Source organism: Microchirus variegatus (assembly GCF_963457635.1).
Source record: "Microchirus variegatus genome assembly, chromosome: 17".
NCBI classification, from domain to species: domain Eukaryota; kingdom Metazoa; phylum Chordata; class Actinopteri; order Pleuronectiformes; family Soleidae; genus Microchirus; species Microchirus variegatus.
The window spans coordinates 2,454,951-2,473,701 of NC_139818.1; the positions used below are offsets into that span (position 1 = coordinate 2,454,951).

At 42.4% G+C, this 18,751-nt stretch overlaps 1 protein-coding gene across 26 annotated transcripts in view; it reads left to right on the forward strand.

The window, feature by feature from the left end:
• Positions 1-4,762: 4,762 nt before the first annotated feature.
• ssbp2b (single stranded DNA binding protein 2b) overlaps positions 4,763-18,751 on the forward strand; it is a gene marked incomplete at both ends in the record, with an annotated part of 61,612 nt that continues 47,623 nt past the window's right edge. For all 26 annotated transcript variants that reach the window (XM_083903374.1, XM_083903388.1, XM_083903393.1 and 23 more), the window contains one exon: positions 4,763-4,818. In XM_083903374.1, coding sequence (XP_083759500.1) covers positions 4,763-4,818 — 56 coding nt within the window. The remainder of the gene's footprint in view (positions 4,819-18,751) is intronic.

The window sequence follows — 18,751 nt, forward strand, 5'->3', positions numbered from 1 at the left end:
CACTGATCCACCATGGCTCAATCCTTACTCCTCTCTTTTTAAGTACATTTTAGACTTTTTACTTCAGTAATATTATAAAAAAGTGACTTCAACTTCTACCAAAGTCATTTTCTGGTCAGATACTTGTACAGAAGTATCCGTTTAATGTATTTATACAAGACTGGACACTGATGTTACAGATGCGTTGTAAACTCCAATAACATTTAAACCTGACTTTAAAGTTTTTTCCCATACTTTCCAACAACAGTTTGTTTTATTGCTGAATATCAAAAATCTAATAGATTATTTCTCCACTGTCCACTTAAAGGAATCAATGATGAACATTGATTTACTCTTAGTCTCCACACCAACAATTAGTCGTCTGAAAACAAAACAAAAAAAAAAAACAGCGTGACAAGGTGTACTATTGTTCGTGCTAAATTATTTACCGAGCCACGAGCTTTTGTGAACTTCGCTGCTAATTAATCTCGAGAAGCCGTCTTTGTGTGGGAGCTTAATCGTTTGCTAATTAGCGACGTTGCTAACAGACGCTCTCGGTGGAAATATACGATTACAGAGCCCATCGACGGCCTCAGTAAACAGAGGCGGACTGCCAGAATGCCAGAGCGGCTGTTGTAAAAGTGGAGAGGGGCAACTGTGTGTCATCTTTGTGTTTCTCATATATCGTTGTTGTTGTGCTGTTGTAGTATTGTGCGATTGCATGTCCATTTGATTGTTTGTGACAGTGATGAGAGCTCAGTGGATGTAGACGACCTGCAGTAGACGACCTCAGACAGACGAGGTGGGTGGACTGAAGGACGGAGAGGAAAGTAGAGAAGAAGACTTTGGAAGTGGAGGAAGAAGATTGAGGAGACGGGCAAAAGGAGTGATGACGGAAGTAAGTATGTCGCTTTTTATGAGACAATAGGTCTCTGAAAGTAAGTTACTGCAAGATCTCAGTTAGAGCTACTCTACTTTAGTAAGTCTACTTTAATACTATCTATCTATCTATCTATCTATCTATCTATCTATCTATCTATCTATCTATCTATCTATCTATCTATCTATCTATCTATCTATCTATCTATCTATCTATCTATCTATCTATCTATCTATCTATCTATCTATCTATCATCTGCTGTTCTGGTCAAACCAGCCTCAAATCAGAAGAACTTTTTGTGACGATTGTCACATGAAACTGACCAATTATCCTGTAGTGTGTGACAGGCTTTAGTCAATCACGTAAATGTCCACTTGTTTACATGTTTACTGAAGTCTGGGTTTAGTGGAACTAACACAACTAGAATGCATTTCCGGGGGAACGAACTGCAGCGTGCGCTCGCTCGGTGCATTTCACTGATGCGAGCAGCTCGTGGAATACGGTGTGTTGATGCTTCAGCTGAAAATTTCATCAATACTTCGTTCGTCAGATCTTGTGCTTCCTCGTATTGGAGTCCCGAGTTCATGTACAAAGTTTGGTTTCGGTACGTGAAAGCGCTCCTGATAATATGAGCTAACTTCCTGTTTGTGACGGGCAAATCAAAAATCCGTCTGGTAACTTTTGTGCGGCTTGGTCCAAGGATCGTGTACGTCAAGTTTGGTGAAGATCAGACACATATTGTGACCTGTGAGAGTTTAGTTTCACTTTCTATTCAATCCAATATATAACGGTTCCGGCCGGACGTTCCAGAGTTGGACCGATGGAGATCTCCAAAGGTCAGCAAGCTCACTATTATTTACATTATTTCATACTGAGAGTCATCATGTCTTTTACGCTTCACTGCCAGCGTAAAAGACTCCTCCTTGTCCTTTGTCTCCTGCTCTTTCTCTTTTCTCTTCCATCCTCTGGAACACATGGTTATCTCCTGCCAGTGGTTGTCATGGTGATCGACCTCAAGGGACTCATCCCAGAACCAAAAAGTTTGAGCTCGTCTCAAATAGAAATAGATCTTCCGCTGCTCTCCGGGGGGAAAGTTGGGGTGGATTAGGCGGATGAGGGGAGGGAGGAAGTGATGGAGGGATGGAAGGAGGGAGGGATGACAGGGGTTCAGGCAGAAAGAGAACGAGACAGGCAGCATCCTTTCCAACTGGGTCACAACGCAGGAGCATTGCATAAGTATAAACACTGCTGCCCCTGTCACTGCTGCCCTACACACACACAAACACACACACACACACACACTTACATTCACACTCATTCTTGTACAGCATTCATAGTGACGACATAATGCATTCACAACCCCCCTAACCCTAACCTTAACGACAACTCGATGCCTAACCTTAACTATAACCTTAACCTAATCTCAATTCTAACCCTAAAACCACGTCTTAATCCATAACATTAACCTAAACTCAAGTCTCATTGAAAAAAAAGTCCTTAAACCAGGTCTTAACCCTCAAAATTTCCCTTTATAGCTGTAAGAACCTGCCAAGATGTCCTCACAAGGTCAGAATGCCCTCACAAAGATAGGCCCACTACAAATGTACACACACACACACACACACACACACACACACACACACACACACACACACACACCTAGCTTGTCACCATAAAATAACTATATCAAAGCTCCCTTTAAGCTCAATTTACCTCGTCCTAATCCAACAATCAGTGGTGACACGTGTGTTTACTGTGTATTTAAATTCAACTTTACACACACACACACACACACACACACACACACACACAGACACACGACACAGATAGACAGACAGCAGCATGACGTAGCACTTCTACCCGACAGCGGGCAGAAGACAGTAGTGTCTCACGCAGTCTCTCACACACACACACACACACACACACACACACACACACACACACACACACACACACACACACACACACACACACACACACACACACACACACACACACAGAGTCACTGTGACCTCTAGCTTTACTGTAAATGTACTTAACATTCACACAGTGTTCACGGCTCCTCTCAACTCCTGATTGCAAACTCTGATTTATTTTGTCGAGCAGTTTACAGTTTGAAAAAAGAAATACATGTTTGTACATTTGCACATATTTATATACATATATATATACATATGTAACATATCAAGTTATTTTTATTTCTAGCAACTTTCACTCCGCTGCATTTCCTCTAACTATCTTTGTAACTTCATCTTCTACCAGAGTCATTTTCTGGTTATATACTTTTACTCAAGTATCCCTTTAAGACAAGCTAGCTTTCACTGCCGCATCGTTTTTGGTTGATCACAGTTTGCCTTTTAATTATTTGACAATTCATTGTTTTTCTTGAAGGCTAACTTTAGCATACTTGGCTCCTTGTTTGGTGTCAAAATGCAGACATAGATCGTACTCCGACACCGCCTCATATGACAAAAGACTTACCAGGTTTTATCCTTGAAGCACAAACATGTATTCGCCTTCCCGTCTTTCTTGAACACGCCTTAAAGCAGCATAGACCGCGTGGGCCACATAAAATGATGTGGCGGGCCACATCTGGCCCCCGGGCCTTGAGTTTTGACACGTGCTTTAAGGTAATTTATACAAGACAAGGTATAAAACTGTAAATAAACAATGCAAATGTGCTGGTGAGAATAGTTTGAACAGTGTTGATTGGTAGAGGAGGTGACTGTCTGTAAAAAGAACAGCTGTTTTAGGTTAAAGGTTAAGGTATTTAGTTGTGATGGTTAAAGGTGCCATATGTAAGAATGTGGCCAAAAACAGTTACTACACTCAAATTCAAAATACCGAGGTCTTTTAGGTTTCATTTTTTGACGTAACTGGCAACCCGTGGTTGCTCGTCCAGCTGAGACTCTACTGACTGCAGTGATTGGTAGACGGCAGTAGGTGGCGCCACATGATGCCAAAACATGATTTCAAAACATAAACGTGATTTGCAGTCTTCAAAAAATATTTTAATCTGTACTGTTGTTGTTGGTGAGTTCAGTTTGTTATATGAACATTATTCCTGAGTCTCTGTGACATATTAGGAGGATTTTATGGCCAGTTGATTTAGATTTATTACATAATGCACCTTTAAGGTTAAGGTATTTAGCTGTAATGGTTAAAGATGCCATATGTAAGAATGTGGCCAAAAACGGTTGCTAAATCCAATTTCAAAATACCGAGGTCTTTTAGGTTTAATTTTTTGACCTAACTGACATCCCCTGGTTGCTCGGTGGCTGAGACTCTACTGACTGCAATGATTGGTAGACGGTGGTAGGTGGCGCCACATGCCAAAACATGATTTGCAGTCTGCAAAATATTTTTTTTAATGCAAATATTTAGTCTGTACTGTTGTTGTTGGTGAGTTCAGTTTGTTATATGAACATTATTCCTGAGTCTCTGTGACATATTAGGAGGATTTTATGGCCAGTTGCTTTAGATTTATTACATAATGCACCTTTAAGGTTAAGGTTAAGGGGCAAAGACATAACAAGGACATTTTGGGAAAGTGAGGACCTTGTGGCTGGTCCTCTGTCACCTCTTAAAGGGACTTTTTCAGGGATAAGACCTGGTTTAGGGTTAAGGGTTAGTGTGGATGAGAGACACTGACATGACAGGACAGAGTGAAACAGGGAGAGAGAGTGAAAAAAGAGAGTGAGAGACGGAGGTCGTGCTACTGTCCAATGGGGGCGTGGCCGCGTTGCTGTCACTCACTGGCGGTTGCCATGGCGAGCGGGCGGTCCCGAGCAGCGGGGCATCCAATGGGAGCCGACGCTGCTTGTGTCGCCATGGCGACGGGGCTGTGCCCGGGGAGGTTGTGATGGGTTGACAGGTGCGTGACAATCGGAGCTCTCTGCAAGCATGTACGCCAAAGGCAAGAGCGGCAACGTGCCGTCCGACAGCCAAGCCAGAGAAAAGTAAGTCACTTTTATTTATGGGGGGAGGAAACCGCTGCTGCTGCTGCTGCGGAGAGGGGAAGTGGGTGAGCGGCCGTGGGGCTGGCAGTCACACACGGAGCTGCGGGAGGGGAGGGCACCAGCAGCGGCGGAGGAAGCAGCAGCAGCGGCGGAGGAGTGGAGCTCTTTCCGGAGAGGAGTGGAGCTCTCTCCGGTGGAGTGGAGCTCTCTCCGGCGCTGTTGCGAGGCTCTGGGAAAGTTGGCTGCTTCATTTATGTCAGGAAAGGTCGACATGTTTTTGAGCCGTTTTCAGACAAAGTATCGCGGTACTTTCTCCAGCTTCACTGCTCCTCTCTGCTCGTTTTCTCTTACATTAAAAACCGCTTCGTTTGGAGACTTTTTGGATCATTTTTGAGCAGTTTTACGCGCAGGTTTACGCGCGTGTTTGTGTGTTTGTGTGTGATACATAGTTCCGACACGGAAACAGCAGTTATTTTGTATCGTCATGTTGAACAGCGGCTCTGTCTCTCCGTCGTCTGTTGTTGGCAGTGGAAACAAAGTGTCCGCAGTTTGTTGCGTGTGTTCAGGTGTCGCGTCTCTGCGCGCCGCTGAGTGCAGTCACCGTCACAGCAGAGGACGCACTCTCTGTCTGTGTCTCTGTCTGTGTCTGTCTGTGTCTGTCTATCGTCTCCTCACAGAAACAGTCTTGTGTTTCCTTGACAATGAAGTCGCAGTTTCTCCTTATTCTCAGATGCTGGAGATGGAAACGCTGCATGTGAAGGTTGTGCTGCGATGTTATCGTTTTTATTCCCACATGACACATAACACATGACACAGTTTGAACCAGGCGGTGTTGGAGGATGATGGTGAACAATGGAAATGAAGTTTTATCCTCATTATTATTATTACAATAGTCTACTCAAGTAATTTTTTTAAAGTACAAAAACATTTTACGTAAAAGTCTAAAAAATACTTAAGTTAAAGTAAAAAAGTAAACCTTTACAGTCCTGACAAAATAAAACGCTCTGCTCCACTCTGATCTCATACCCTGGTATAAACAGAGTTTCCACCAGGGGAAGCTCACGTACCACTGGTCGTACACGTACCACACTTTGAGAACCGCAGACTCCTTTGCTTCAGTAATGAAGTCTCTGTGCTGTAGTTTTTTTTTAAAAAAGGTGACAAACCTAATTCACAACATATGTCGTAAGTAAGTTAAATAAATGTCTCAAACCCACGTAAGTGGCCCCTCAATCGATGTCATGTGACCCGTCACTTATTATTATTATGAATGTATTGATGAAAACCGGCCCGTTAGCTCTTCTTTCTCAATAGAAGTAAGTACGTGATTTCACATCAAAACAAACACTTTTACTTTGAAATGCTGTGAAATCTCATCCTAAATGAGCCTGTATATCCAGAGCAGAACTTTACTGAGTATTATGGATGAAGCCTGACTTAGTGTGAAAGTTGCAGCTGCTGGCTTATAACAATTGCTTCTGTTTTTCAAGATAAGAGCGTAAATATGCTAATCTGCTGCAGTCTTTAGTCCATGTCTGTGTTGTCTGTACTTTTGTAAAAACAGAAAAATCTGTTACTGTACTTAAGTGCAAAATTCACTACGTATCTGTAGTTTACTTTATTTATATTTCTAACAAACTTTACTCCACTACTTTTCCTACAGTAAATAAATACTTGTACTCTTATTGTTACGTAAGCCAAACTTTTTAAATTCACAGAACTTTTCAGATGGTGAGGATTTAGTCGTCTGTCTTTTCAGCTAAAGCAGCACGTGATGAACTCACAGTTATAAAGTATGTTTTTGTTTTCGTTTGCAAGCCCTTTAATCTCCAGAAGTACGTATGTCCATAAAAGACTGGATTAATATATGTGGTGCCCTCTGAATCCACTTCATTCATGTTTGTCCACAGTGTGACTGAGTGTCCGACTCCGTCCCTTGAGCCACATTCTTTATTCCCAATCGATAAGGACAGGACAGGAGTGAGCGCTGTGGCTCTGATGCTGCTTTATCGCACTGACAGAGGCAGAGATGGATGCTACCATCGAGGTGTGGAAGATACTTGGTGTGAGCACGTGTGTGTGTGTAAAAGAATCTAAATGATACGGTGAAACAGAGTCAATACGTGGACTACCTACTGTCTTTAGAGCAGGGGTTCTCAAAGTTCTGATACCTGAGGGCCAATTTAGGAACCCAACATTGGACTGAGGGCCGCCAAAGAAAAAAAAAAAAGGAAATCCCATTTGTAATAATTTTAATGACCAGATTGCAGTTCTACAGATTAGCGTTAAGTAATATAAGCATTAATATAATAACGCTTTATAATTTACTGGGTAATTACCCAGTATTTTGGCCATTGTTTTTACCTTCTAATTACAGGTTAATACCAAGTAACACATTTCTGTTACCATGTATTTACTGGGTAAATAGCTAGTAATTGGGGGCTGTAGCTACCTGCTTATTACCAGCTTATAACCCAATAATATAAAATTCACCATATAGAAACCAAGTAAATACCCAGTTTTTTTGTTTACACTTATTGGTCTGTATCCAGTAATGTCCAATAAACATTTAACAAGCTTAGTAACTCCTGGATTAAAACTATCAACTGTAATTCATTGCGGGGCCGCCAGAAATGATTCTGCGGGCCGCCATTGGCCCCCGGGCCGCACTTTGAGAACCAATGCTTTAGAGGGAGCATCCACCTCCATGTTATTCACAGATATCATAATGAAAGGAATTTCTAACTGGAATTTTCTCCTGCACCAAAGTCCATAGAGAAAATCAGTGTTTTTAGCTTGTGCTCACACCACCGTTTCTCCTCTGCTGCTCCTGCGTTTGTAAAGTTTTCCTCACTAAAGTGAACCAGACCGAAGGACATCAATCACCAAAGTCACAATAATGACACGTTTGAATGTAGTTACTGAGGCAGCAGTCGCTCAACAGCTCCTGTGTGTCGTGACGTAAAAAATAGGTGATTTTATGAATGGGCTTTGGTGCGGGAGAGTTAGCGGTTTACAGCAGACAGTTCCCACAGAAAAAAGGTTTGTAAACGCATGGAAAAATGTGTGGTATGTCAGCTTCCTTTGGTGGTACTCGGAGGAAAAATCAGAAATGCTGTTCCACACTGAGGCTATCAGACTTATCGATTCACACGCTATTTAATTCAATCTTCCACGTTGTTGCAGATCATTTTGATTTCCATGTTTAAACATGGTCAGACAAGCTTGACATACTGACGCACGGCTGTGATGAAAACACCAGATCAGAACAAACGGTCAAAGGCATAAAGAAAATCCAGCAGCGGCCAGAGTTTCACTGGTGTCTTGAGAAGCCGCCTTGTTTATCTGCCGTGTGTTTCGGGGGAAACAGAGCGAGGCTCGGTGCTGATGCTGCTGCTGCTGCTGGTGCTGCCGAAGCTTCAGTTAGTTTCTCATTTCTGCAGCACAGCGGGGGATCAGAGAGTGGGAGAGACGGAGGACAGCAGCAGATTGAAGCAAAGGGAGGAGGAGGAGGAGGAGGAGGAGGGAGAACACAGCTGAGGGAATTTGCTGGATCATTAGTTCACAGTCTTGTAGTATTGACCTCAGAACGGACCCCAACAGACGGAGAGGGTCCGGGCGTCTGGCCCATATAAATATAGACGTACATTTAAATGCAGCTGACCTCTGAGTACACTGTGTGATTGTCTGTCCGTGCTTCACATGCACGTGTGTTGTTTTGCAGTGACAAAAAGTGGTAGAACATTTTTAGAAATAATGTAGATTCAGTGAGGGAAAACAAATGACGAAGCTCATCTTTAACACTGTCGGCATAATCTGCCTGAGATTAGACATGAATGAAAAACTAAATAATGTCTAATTTTCTCTCTGATAACTGGCTGTGTGGTTACTCCCGGTCTGTGTCCACACTCTGTGATCTACATTTATTGATTTGTTTCTCGTGTTGTACCCCAGTGTTTTAAAGCTCACATAGAGTGGTCCTGTTGCACATATATGTTAGTTATGGAGGTCTACTTACATACATTAACTTGTTTTTATGCTCAAAAACCTCCTAGTTGCTGTAAACGAGCCGATAGAAATCTGTCCCTTTTGAAGCACTTGTCAGCCGCGCTATTTCAGACATAAATCTTGCCGAGAAAACAGACTGTCTTGTGATTGGCCAGTACCCGGAGTGACATATTCAGCACACCCGCTCTCAGAAGCACAGCTCCCCCCTCTGGAACGGTGGATGCACTGCTACTCATTATCAAAACATTGTTTTAACAGTGTTTAAAAATAGCTTCTTCACGACTCCCCGCCTCAGTCCCTTTGACGACCTTTGACCCAGAGTCAGACCCAGAGTCAGAAGACACTGTCGCTCGTGAAACACCTCCACAACGGACGTTATTCTTCTTCTGCGGTTCAATGTACGCAACTGGATGTGCCCGGACTAGTGCCCGGAGCAGGACGATCTGCTGTTCAGGAGAACCACTGTTTACGTAACTGGACCGGGTTTTTTCAGAGATCTCGCTGAGCCCGAGATTACAATAAAACACAGCGTTCTCAGCAGTGGCTGAACTGTTTGTTTAGAACCTTCAGGGCTTCATAAACAAGGTAATGACGCAGATACACACTAAAAAACAGCGTTAATTGGAACTTCCGGTCTAGGTCCACTTTAAAGAATAAAAATACAACATATGGAAATTACTTAGTCCAAGTCCATTTAATCCAGGTTAAAGGACGTCTTTTACAGCTCATGTTGCTCTGTGGTAAGCAAAATATTGGTGTGTATTTAAATCATAAAATTAACGACATATACCACAGTTTGAGAAACATGGGGTTGAGGAATTAACCTCAGTTCTATTAAGTTTTGCTGCGTTCCATTTTATGTAATCGGAAGTCGGACGAGTTGACCGCGTTCATGGGAAGTCGGGGGGAAAAAAAAAATGTTTTTGGACCAGCGATTTTTGGCGAAACTAGTTGATTAAAAAAAACGCGCCATCTTGTTTTTTGCACACGCAACACGTCTACGGATAAAGTTTGGATAAAACTATGAGCACAACTGATTTACTTTGAAACAGAAATGACAGAAGTTGAGGAAGTGGGAAACTCTGACAACATCTGGAACGCACCATTAGACACCGAGTGAGGACAGTGAGAATAAGGACATAGTGATGTCCCATCTGAGACTTTGAGGTTTTCTTGACATCCACAGCTTTGTGTGTGATAGTCCCAGACTGTAGTGAACAATCTGTGTCTCAGACAAAAGCCTTTGCTCAGCTCAGCTCTCTCTCTCCTCTTGGACCTGTGTGTTGACTGCACTTGATTTTCATTCAGAGTGACACAACACGACCACTGACTGTGTCCTGCAGTTGTTCGACCGGTGTCGCTTTGTGTAGCTGGCGGTTAGAGAAAACACACATTCCACGTCCCAAACTGTGTGGACTGCAGTCGAGAGCAAGTGTCGTTACATACACACACACACAAACACACACACACACACACACACACACACACACACACACACACACACACACACACACACACACACACACACACACACACACACCCCACACACACACACACACATTCCAGATGGAACAAACTGAACACATCTACACACAAATGTCCCCGTCCTCCATTTCCATCCTCATATGACTTTATTTTATTTTCCTCTTGTCTTGTTTTTCGTTAGAAGCTCAGCATCTGCTCTGCTCTGACTCCTCGTCCTAATAACATATTAACTGTCTCTGCCGTGGTTGAGCTCAGGTGGCAGCCACAGATGTGTAGAAGCGCACACACACACACACACACACACGGTGTGCGCTAACACAGACGCGTCCACGATCTTGCCAGAAGGCTGCCAATGCAGCACATTGTGCAGACGGAGGCAGAGCGTTGCATGCTGGGAGTATTTATCCGACAGAGGCAATCCAGGCTGCCACTCTGGCTCTGACAGTGAGTCACATTACAGAGGAACACACACACACACACACACTACAGTATGTTGACAATATTGTGGGGAATTTCATGTCTTTTTCAAGCTGCTACATGAGGAATGAGATTGATTAGTGTGTGTGTGTGTGTGTGTGTGTGTGTGTGTGTGTGTGTGTGTGTGTGTGTGTGTGTGTGTGTGTGTGTGTGTGTGTGTGTGTGTGTGTGTGTGTGTGTGTGTGTGTGTGTGTGTGTGTGTGTGTGTGATGACGACACGCACACTCATTAGACAGAAAGTGAAAGGGTGATGGTTTTTGCAGAGCGTGAACAAAAGAATGCAGCCAGTGGATAAACATAAACATGTGTTGATGCTGCTGCTGATGCTGCTGCTAAACTTTTGCGGACTCAAATCCTGAGGCTGAGCGTAGATAATAATGAGCTTCTCACGTGAATGTGGAATTCTGGACACAAGTTGTGCAGCTGAGGAGTTGAATCAGTTCTTCAGATAGATAGATAGATAGATAGATAGATAGATAGATAGATAGATAGATAGATAGATAGATAGATAGATAGATAGATAGAATGTGTTTTCCTCTGTGATCACATTGCACTTCACCACATGCGTTTACACCTGGTGTTAACACGCGTCTCCGGTGTCCACGTGAAGATCCAATTGCTATCCCTTACGACGTCACCTCCCTTTCTTCTTCTTCTTCTTCTTCTGCAAAGATTCCCAGCAGCAGACAACAGCGTCGCGTCCATCACATGGACTCGTCTTTGCTTTTTGAAAAGGAGAAGGAGAAAAACTGTGGAGTTTTGTTGCCGCTTTAGCTGTGCCGACGTGATTTCAGCTCATGTAGATGTTGCGGATGAAGCTGAGACTCCACTGAGGGCAGATAACAATCCGTCCTCGATGCGTCTCAGGTGTATTTACACCTGTACTAACTGTGCAAGTGGTCAGACGCTGTATCTGATTGCAATCAGATCACAGAAAACGTATTTGAGTGCCACGTGTGAAGACACTTGGTTTGAGTTGAAGTGACATTTGTTTATATTTAAAATAACAATATAAAAGAACAGGTGGTCAGGTTATCTCCAGCTGGACTTCATGGTTGAAGGCTCTACAATGACGGTCTCTGACCTCTGACCTCTGACCTTTGACCTCTCTGCTCACCTCAGGCTGCTCCTCTGTGTTTAAGTTGATTGTTGTGTTCATCTCATCTTTGCTTGTTGCTGATCAGAGAGTGTAGACTTAAAAAGTCTTAAATCCAATAATTTGCATTTAAGGACGTAAATGTCTTAAATTCTCCTAAAATCTCATAAAAGGTCTTAAATACAATTTAAAAAGGTCTTAAAAATCTATCAACGTTACTTTTATTTAATACATGCATAAACTTCAGTCTTGACTTCTACAACACGGAACTAAAGTAGTCCACCTGTGCTGCCCGGGGAGAATTTATCAAGGCGAGCACCACTAGCTAGTGTGTTGTGCGCGCGCGGCGGTGTGTTACTTAGCTTAGCATAGCAGCGGAATAAACTTAACGTAAGCCAACAGCTAAGCCGTATTGCAAGTTCAACGATTTGTGGCTCCAATTTCCCTTCATGTCTTTTGTACTTTTTTGCCAGTGTGGATTTGAAATGGGTCTTAAATTGTATTCATTATGGTCTTAAAAAAGTCTTGAAAAGTCTTAAATTTGACTTGTTGAAAGCTGCAGAGACCCTGGTAGACTGTGACATAATGTTTCCCTCCTCAACATTTAACCTCCATCTGTCCGTCATGTTTCCTCTGTGTGTGAACGTAAACCCTAACATCCATCATGGTACTCACTATAACAGCCTCTCTGCTGGGACATTTGTGACGACAGGACCTGTGGCTGCTCTGTGTTTACGGTCTGTAACTGACAATCAGACTCAGATAATGCTGTCGATCTGTTTCATCCTCACAACTGTTCAGATTAGCATCAGGAAAGACAAAGGGCTGTGATTTTTCATTTTTCTATTGATGTGTACACGATGACACCAGAAGCTTTTTAACACTGCAAACGCAGATGCTGTTTAAAGTCCTGCTTTTATCTCCTGACGTCCCCTCAGAGTCACTCTCTCATCCCTGCTGCTCCACATGTAACTCTGCTATCAAAGCAGCAGCAGCTTCTTAGCGATGTGTGCGTGAGGCGGAGGTTTAGTGATCGACGTGTGGAGACGTGTCAATCAAGACACGGGAAGACATCCTCGCTGAATACGTGAGGATCCTCGGGAAGGATCGATGTGACAAAAGACCTCTGTTGGCATCAGATAACAGGAGGAGGAGGAGGAGGAGGAGGAGGAGGCGAGGGAATAGCATCCCCAAAGACTTTTATCAGTCCCTTTTAAAGATGGAGGGGACGCATGAGTGAGTTTATCACCCAACGCTGGTCCCTGAGGAGTCGATGTATGTCCCTGAATGCTTCTGTTTTAATTAGAAACACAACATCACACCCTCTCCTCCTCCTCTCCTCCTCCTCCTCCTCCTCCTCCTCCTCTCGTTGTTAGTGGTACAGCAATTGTGGTCAGGAAGTTCTCCGTTTGCCGCCGGTGACGCCAAATATGCACACAGCGTTTTTTCCTCCAGACCGCAGCACGGTGGGGAAGCTGTTTCCTGTAACCTGAGAGCTCCGGCCAAAAGTAAATGCTGCTGCTGCTGCTGTTGTTGTTGTTGTTGTTGGTTGGAAAAAACACTCAGTGTCCTGCTGCTGCAGCTCAGGAATGATTTTACTCCCAACGTTTTTGTCTGCAGGAGTAAATTTAGCTCTTACTCCTTTATTATTATATTCTTATATAAAAAAAAGAACAGTTTATGACAATAGAGTAACGTGTGAGGTCCACTCACTCAAACAGAAGATCGCTCAAGTGGAAAAGGTCAGAAAAAACATCAGATCAGTCGGGTTTTAGAGCCTATTTCGCAACATTCCGTCATGATATTTCAATATTTACAACCACGAGTCACAGATAAAGTGCTTGTTTTGGTATGAAACCAGATAAAAAAAACACATCTATGTAAATAACAGAAACAGAGTTTAATGTGAGTCACGTTGTGGGCTGTTTGTTTCTTCTTTATTGGTAAAGAATATGTGTTTCACAGTTGCAGAATTATGTCTCTTTAAATAGCTTGAAAGGGCACAAATGTGTTGTTAACAGCTTTATTGTTTCACTCTAAGAACACAGAGCATTTCAGCTCATGTTTAAACGTACAGTTTACACAGAGGCTATAAGAATGTGCATCATAGAGTGTCTTATTTCCTTTTTTTCACCACAACCTATGCACTATATATTTGAATTTGTGAGGTTTAGGTAATACGAAATACGTCACAGTTCAAAGTTCACTTTTATGAACGATAATAAAAGAAAAACACTGTATTTTTGTGACTTCTGCACAATTATTGCTCCTTTATATCGCTGCTAAAAATGCGATATTAAAAGAATCACAACTTTGACACAACAACACATAAGAAGACAGGAAAAACAAATGTTTTAAAGCCTGAATATGTGAACTATAAACACACTCACCCACAGGATGTCCATATAAGGAGTTGAGTATTATTCTCACAGCAATTTACCCATTATTTATAGGTGAACCTGCGGCACAGATCTGTGTTTAGTAAACCACATATTTACATATTCTATTTGATTTGATGATTTTCCCATACTCTTGCTTTCCAATGTGATCCAGTGGGTGTTAGATATCTACACCTATGGTTCTCAAACTGTGGAACCACCAGTGCTTCCTCTGGTGGTATTTGGAGGTACTTTTTTGCTCCATCTAAATCGAATTTCACTCTACTCTACAAAGTGTTTGCCTGCTGTGAAAATCATATTCACACTGTACTTTAACGTTGGCGATCATGGGCTCTAGATTTTCTCAGGTAGTTCTCGGTTGTTTTTTTGGCTGACAGCAAATGACTGTAGGTGTTATTGAATATATTCACTGGAACACACTGATGTTCTCCTTAACTCTCTGTGCGCTGTTATAAATACTTCTACTTCTTCACATCTTCTCTCAAATCTGGCAAGAAACGTGACGCATCGGTCAGAGCTGCAGTCTGACGGTCACTGCAGAAGCTACGCTTTTAAAAATCTTTATCTCTTCATCATTTATCTGCCAAATCTTAGCTAAACTAATCATGTAGATACAGCGAGAGGATGGTGGTCATCGGGCTTTTAGCTAGGATTTTTTTTAGAGGGTGTCCCCCCTTGCCTTTGTGTAGAAGACGCTTTAGCGCTGTAATCAAGGGAAGAACAGATGCATGAGATGCCATGTAATTTTATGTGGCCCGCGACTGATTAATTGGTCTTAAAAATTGGTGTTAAAATAGGTCTATGCTGCTTTAAGGCGTGCATTGACCATAAACTACATTTCCCACAATGCACTGCCATTGCGTTACCCGTAAAGTGACGGCACTACCACTAAATCGGAGTGTATCATTGTATATGCATCATGCTATGAGTGAAATTGAGTAAGTAATAAATACAGAAAGTTAATTAGCAATATGTTACAGAGTAGCTACTGTTATTTTACCGCTGCAGCAGCTATGCTTTTAAAAATCTTCATCTCGTCATCATTTATCTGCCAAATCTTAGCTAAACTAATCATGTAGATACAGTGAGAGGGTGGTGGTCATCGGGCTTTTAGCTAGGATTTTTTTTTAGAGGGTCCCCCCCCCTTGCCTTTGTGTAGAAGACGCTTTAGCGCTGTAATTAAGGGAAGAACAGATGCATGAGATGAGCTGATCTCTTTAGTTAACTGCTCAAAGAGAGAGAAAAGAGAGTTCTGTCGCAGGGAGTTAATAATCTGCGCTGTTTGCAGACATGTTTTGCTTTTGCGCAAAGAGACTTTCCAGCATTTAAAGGGACACTGTGTAGTATTTATGGGTTTATATAACCCAAAATCCACTTTTTTATACATATTATGTGCTCCTGCATTGTCTAGTCGCTGTATAATAGTTTTTGTTTCATTTTCGTAGTGTTTCAAAAAGTCATGTAAAATAACATGGTCGTGGGCCGCGGTTGCATTGTCACTGTTAGCAGTGAGACGCCATGTTTCTACGGGAGCCTGTAAGGACAAACGCAAGAGAACAAATCAAGCGTCACTTTACTTGTAGCGGAAGTCCCGCCTCCTCTCTCTCTGCTTCGTCTGCTACGGCCGCGGAAGCTCGCCCTCTCCCTCGCCTCACGAATAGAGCTGCAACTAATGATTATTTTCATAATCGATTAATCTGTCAATTATTTTCTCGATTAATCAATGAATCGTTTGGTCCATAAAATGTTAGAAAATGTTAAAAAACGTTGATCAGTGTTTGTCAAACCTGGAAATGATGATGTTCTCGAATGTCTTGTTTTGTTCACAAACCAAAATGATTCAGTTTGAATGATTTACTTGTTTATGTGGAGCAAAGAAACTAAGAAAATGTTCACATTTAAGAAGCTAAAACAATCAGAAATCTTGTTTTAATCATGAAAAAAGCTTCAAACCGATTATCGATTATCAAAATAGTTGGCGATTAATTTAGTAATCGATTAATAATCGATTCATCGATTAATCGTTTCAGCTCTACTCACAAACCTCATCTGCTGACACGGAGAAAGACGACGAGGACGACATTTGACCCGGCTGCGGATACCGTAGCGCTCAGGGAAGGGAGGGGGTGAGCAGAGGAGCAGTTCTTTGTTGTAAATTTCAGCCTCTCCTCTAGATGGCACTATAAACTGCTTACTTCACCTTTAATAGGTGCTATTCCACAGTGTACTCCAACATGTTGGAATGGTTTTATTGGTGTTCCAAACTGATCTTGGACAGACTCTAAGCAGGTATAGACAGGCGCTTGCTGGCCGCAGTTTTTGCATCATTACAACATCGTTTCGGTGGTTACCAGGCGTCCTGCCTAAAAGTAGGGCCCTGCTGGCTGAAAGCCTGGTGGACATGCACAGTACAATTGTCTCAGTGCTTTAGCAATGTTTTGTTGTTGTGAAACACGTTTATTCGTCTCCTGTCCTGCTGTGTCATGTGTCATCTTTACCCCTCTTCTCCGGTGTAACTTACACTGCTGTTGTGAGTCGGTGTCGTACAGTGTTAGTGCAGATGTGCTGCTGTGTTTCCTCTCTCTCTCTCTCTCTCTCTCTGCTGCTGATACGACTCCATCATTGATATGCGAGCTGCGTCGCGGCGGCGCTAGCGCAAGGTTAAGCATGCGTGACGGCCAGGCTTAGGAAACTGCTTCAGACACTTTCTCTCTCTCTCTGTGTCCTCACAAACACACCATTTCTTTTCTCTCTCTCTCTCTGTTCTTTTACGGCCGACTCTCCGTCGTCCATCGTCTGTTTTGTGAAGTTAGGTCATCGTCTCTTTTCCGTGGCTTTGATTCTATATACAGTAAATGTCTGTCTCGCCCACTCGTCCTTCTAAAGACCACAGTGTTTTCTCTCATCTCAATACAAGGCGCATTCACTTTAGGATTTAAAGTGCTGACTTCAGAGTTCTCGTCTTTTCGGGGTCGACATTAAACTGTTCTTCAACCAGCAGGTGAAGAGCAGGACGGCTTTGGTACAATTACTCTTCTTCTTCAGGCTTCTCCTTTAGGAGTCACCACTAGGGCTGTAAAGTTTGGTCGACACGCTCTGGCTCGACCAAAATTGTTTTTTTTATGGTGAATTTCATTAGGAGGAAAGTGCCACATGCTAATAGGGGTGTTTTACAGCACCCGTGCTTCACAGGTAACAGCCTGTCTTCAGGGAACACCCCCCTTGTTTTCCACAATTTTGGTTTTGTCCAGCCCAGTGGGTTGTTTTCGCTCAGTGGCTCATGAGTTAATTAGACGTGAATTTTGAGCTTTACATTTGAGGGTACAGTCAGTCCTCCTGTCACATCCATGTCAAAGACATCAGCAGTGTGGCAGCATTTTTCAAAAGTAGATGATGGTAAAAAAAAGTGGAACACAAACTTTGCAACCAACAGTTTGCTTTTCACAGCTCTACAACAAACATGACCTATCATTTAAAAACGCTAAGCTAAGGTTGCTCCGTCCGTTTTGAGTATGAACATATCAGAATTATTAACATATTTCAATGTTTTAGTCTACAGGGTATCCGCGGGGTCTTAAAAAGTCTTAAAAAGTCTTAAAAAGTCTTAAATCCAATCATTTGAATTTAAGGCCTTAAAATGTCTATAATTCTGCTAAAATCTCATAAAAGGTCTTAAATACAATTTTGAAAGGTCTTAAAATTCTATTTAAATTACTTTTATTTAAAACACGCATAAACTTCAATCTCGCTTTTATCGTGCACTACTAGCTTGTGTGCTGGGCGCAATTTTTGGTCGAAATTTCAGGGCTTTAGTCGACCAAGAGTTTCTTTGGTTGATTACAGCCCTAGTCACCACGGTGGATCATCTGCCTCCATCTTGTCCTTTCCCCTCATGTCCTCAACATCCATGAACCTTCTCTGTGGTACAGTCCTTCCGCTGCAGGTGACCAAACCATCTCAACCCTCACGCTCTTACTTTATCTCCTAACTGTTCAACCTGAAGTGTCCCTTCATTTCTAATTCTGTCTCCAAGCCTCATAGACATCATAGAAGGTCTCACTACCGTGTTGAAGACCCAGGAAAACTTGTCTCCATCTACTTTTTTTCATTGTTTAAACAAGATTTCTGAATTTTTTAGCTTCTGACAAACACCGATCAACGTTTCTTTTCGACATTTTATGGACCAAGCGATTACTCAATTAATCGAGAATATAATTGAAAGATAAACCGAGGACTTGTTTGGTCAGCAAATCAGGAAAAGGTTTAAAAATGAAATGAAGACTTTCTCAAATGTCCTGTTTTAAGATGAACTTTTACTGATTTCTTTGTTATCTAAATACTCACAAACACAGTGAACTTGTGTGTCGCTCTTTCACTCAGGATTTCACGACCACTTCATTTAGCAGAGAATCTGCATTTCTTTAAATGGTTGCTCTTTTATTCAGACGTAGTCTGGCTCTGCTGTTCA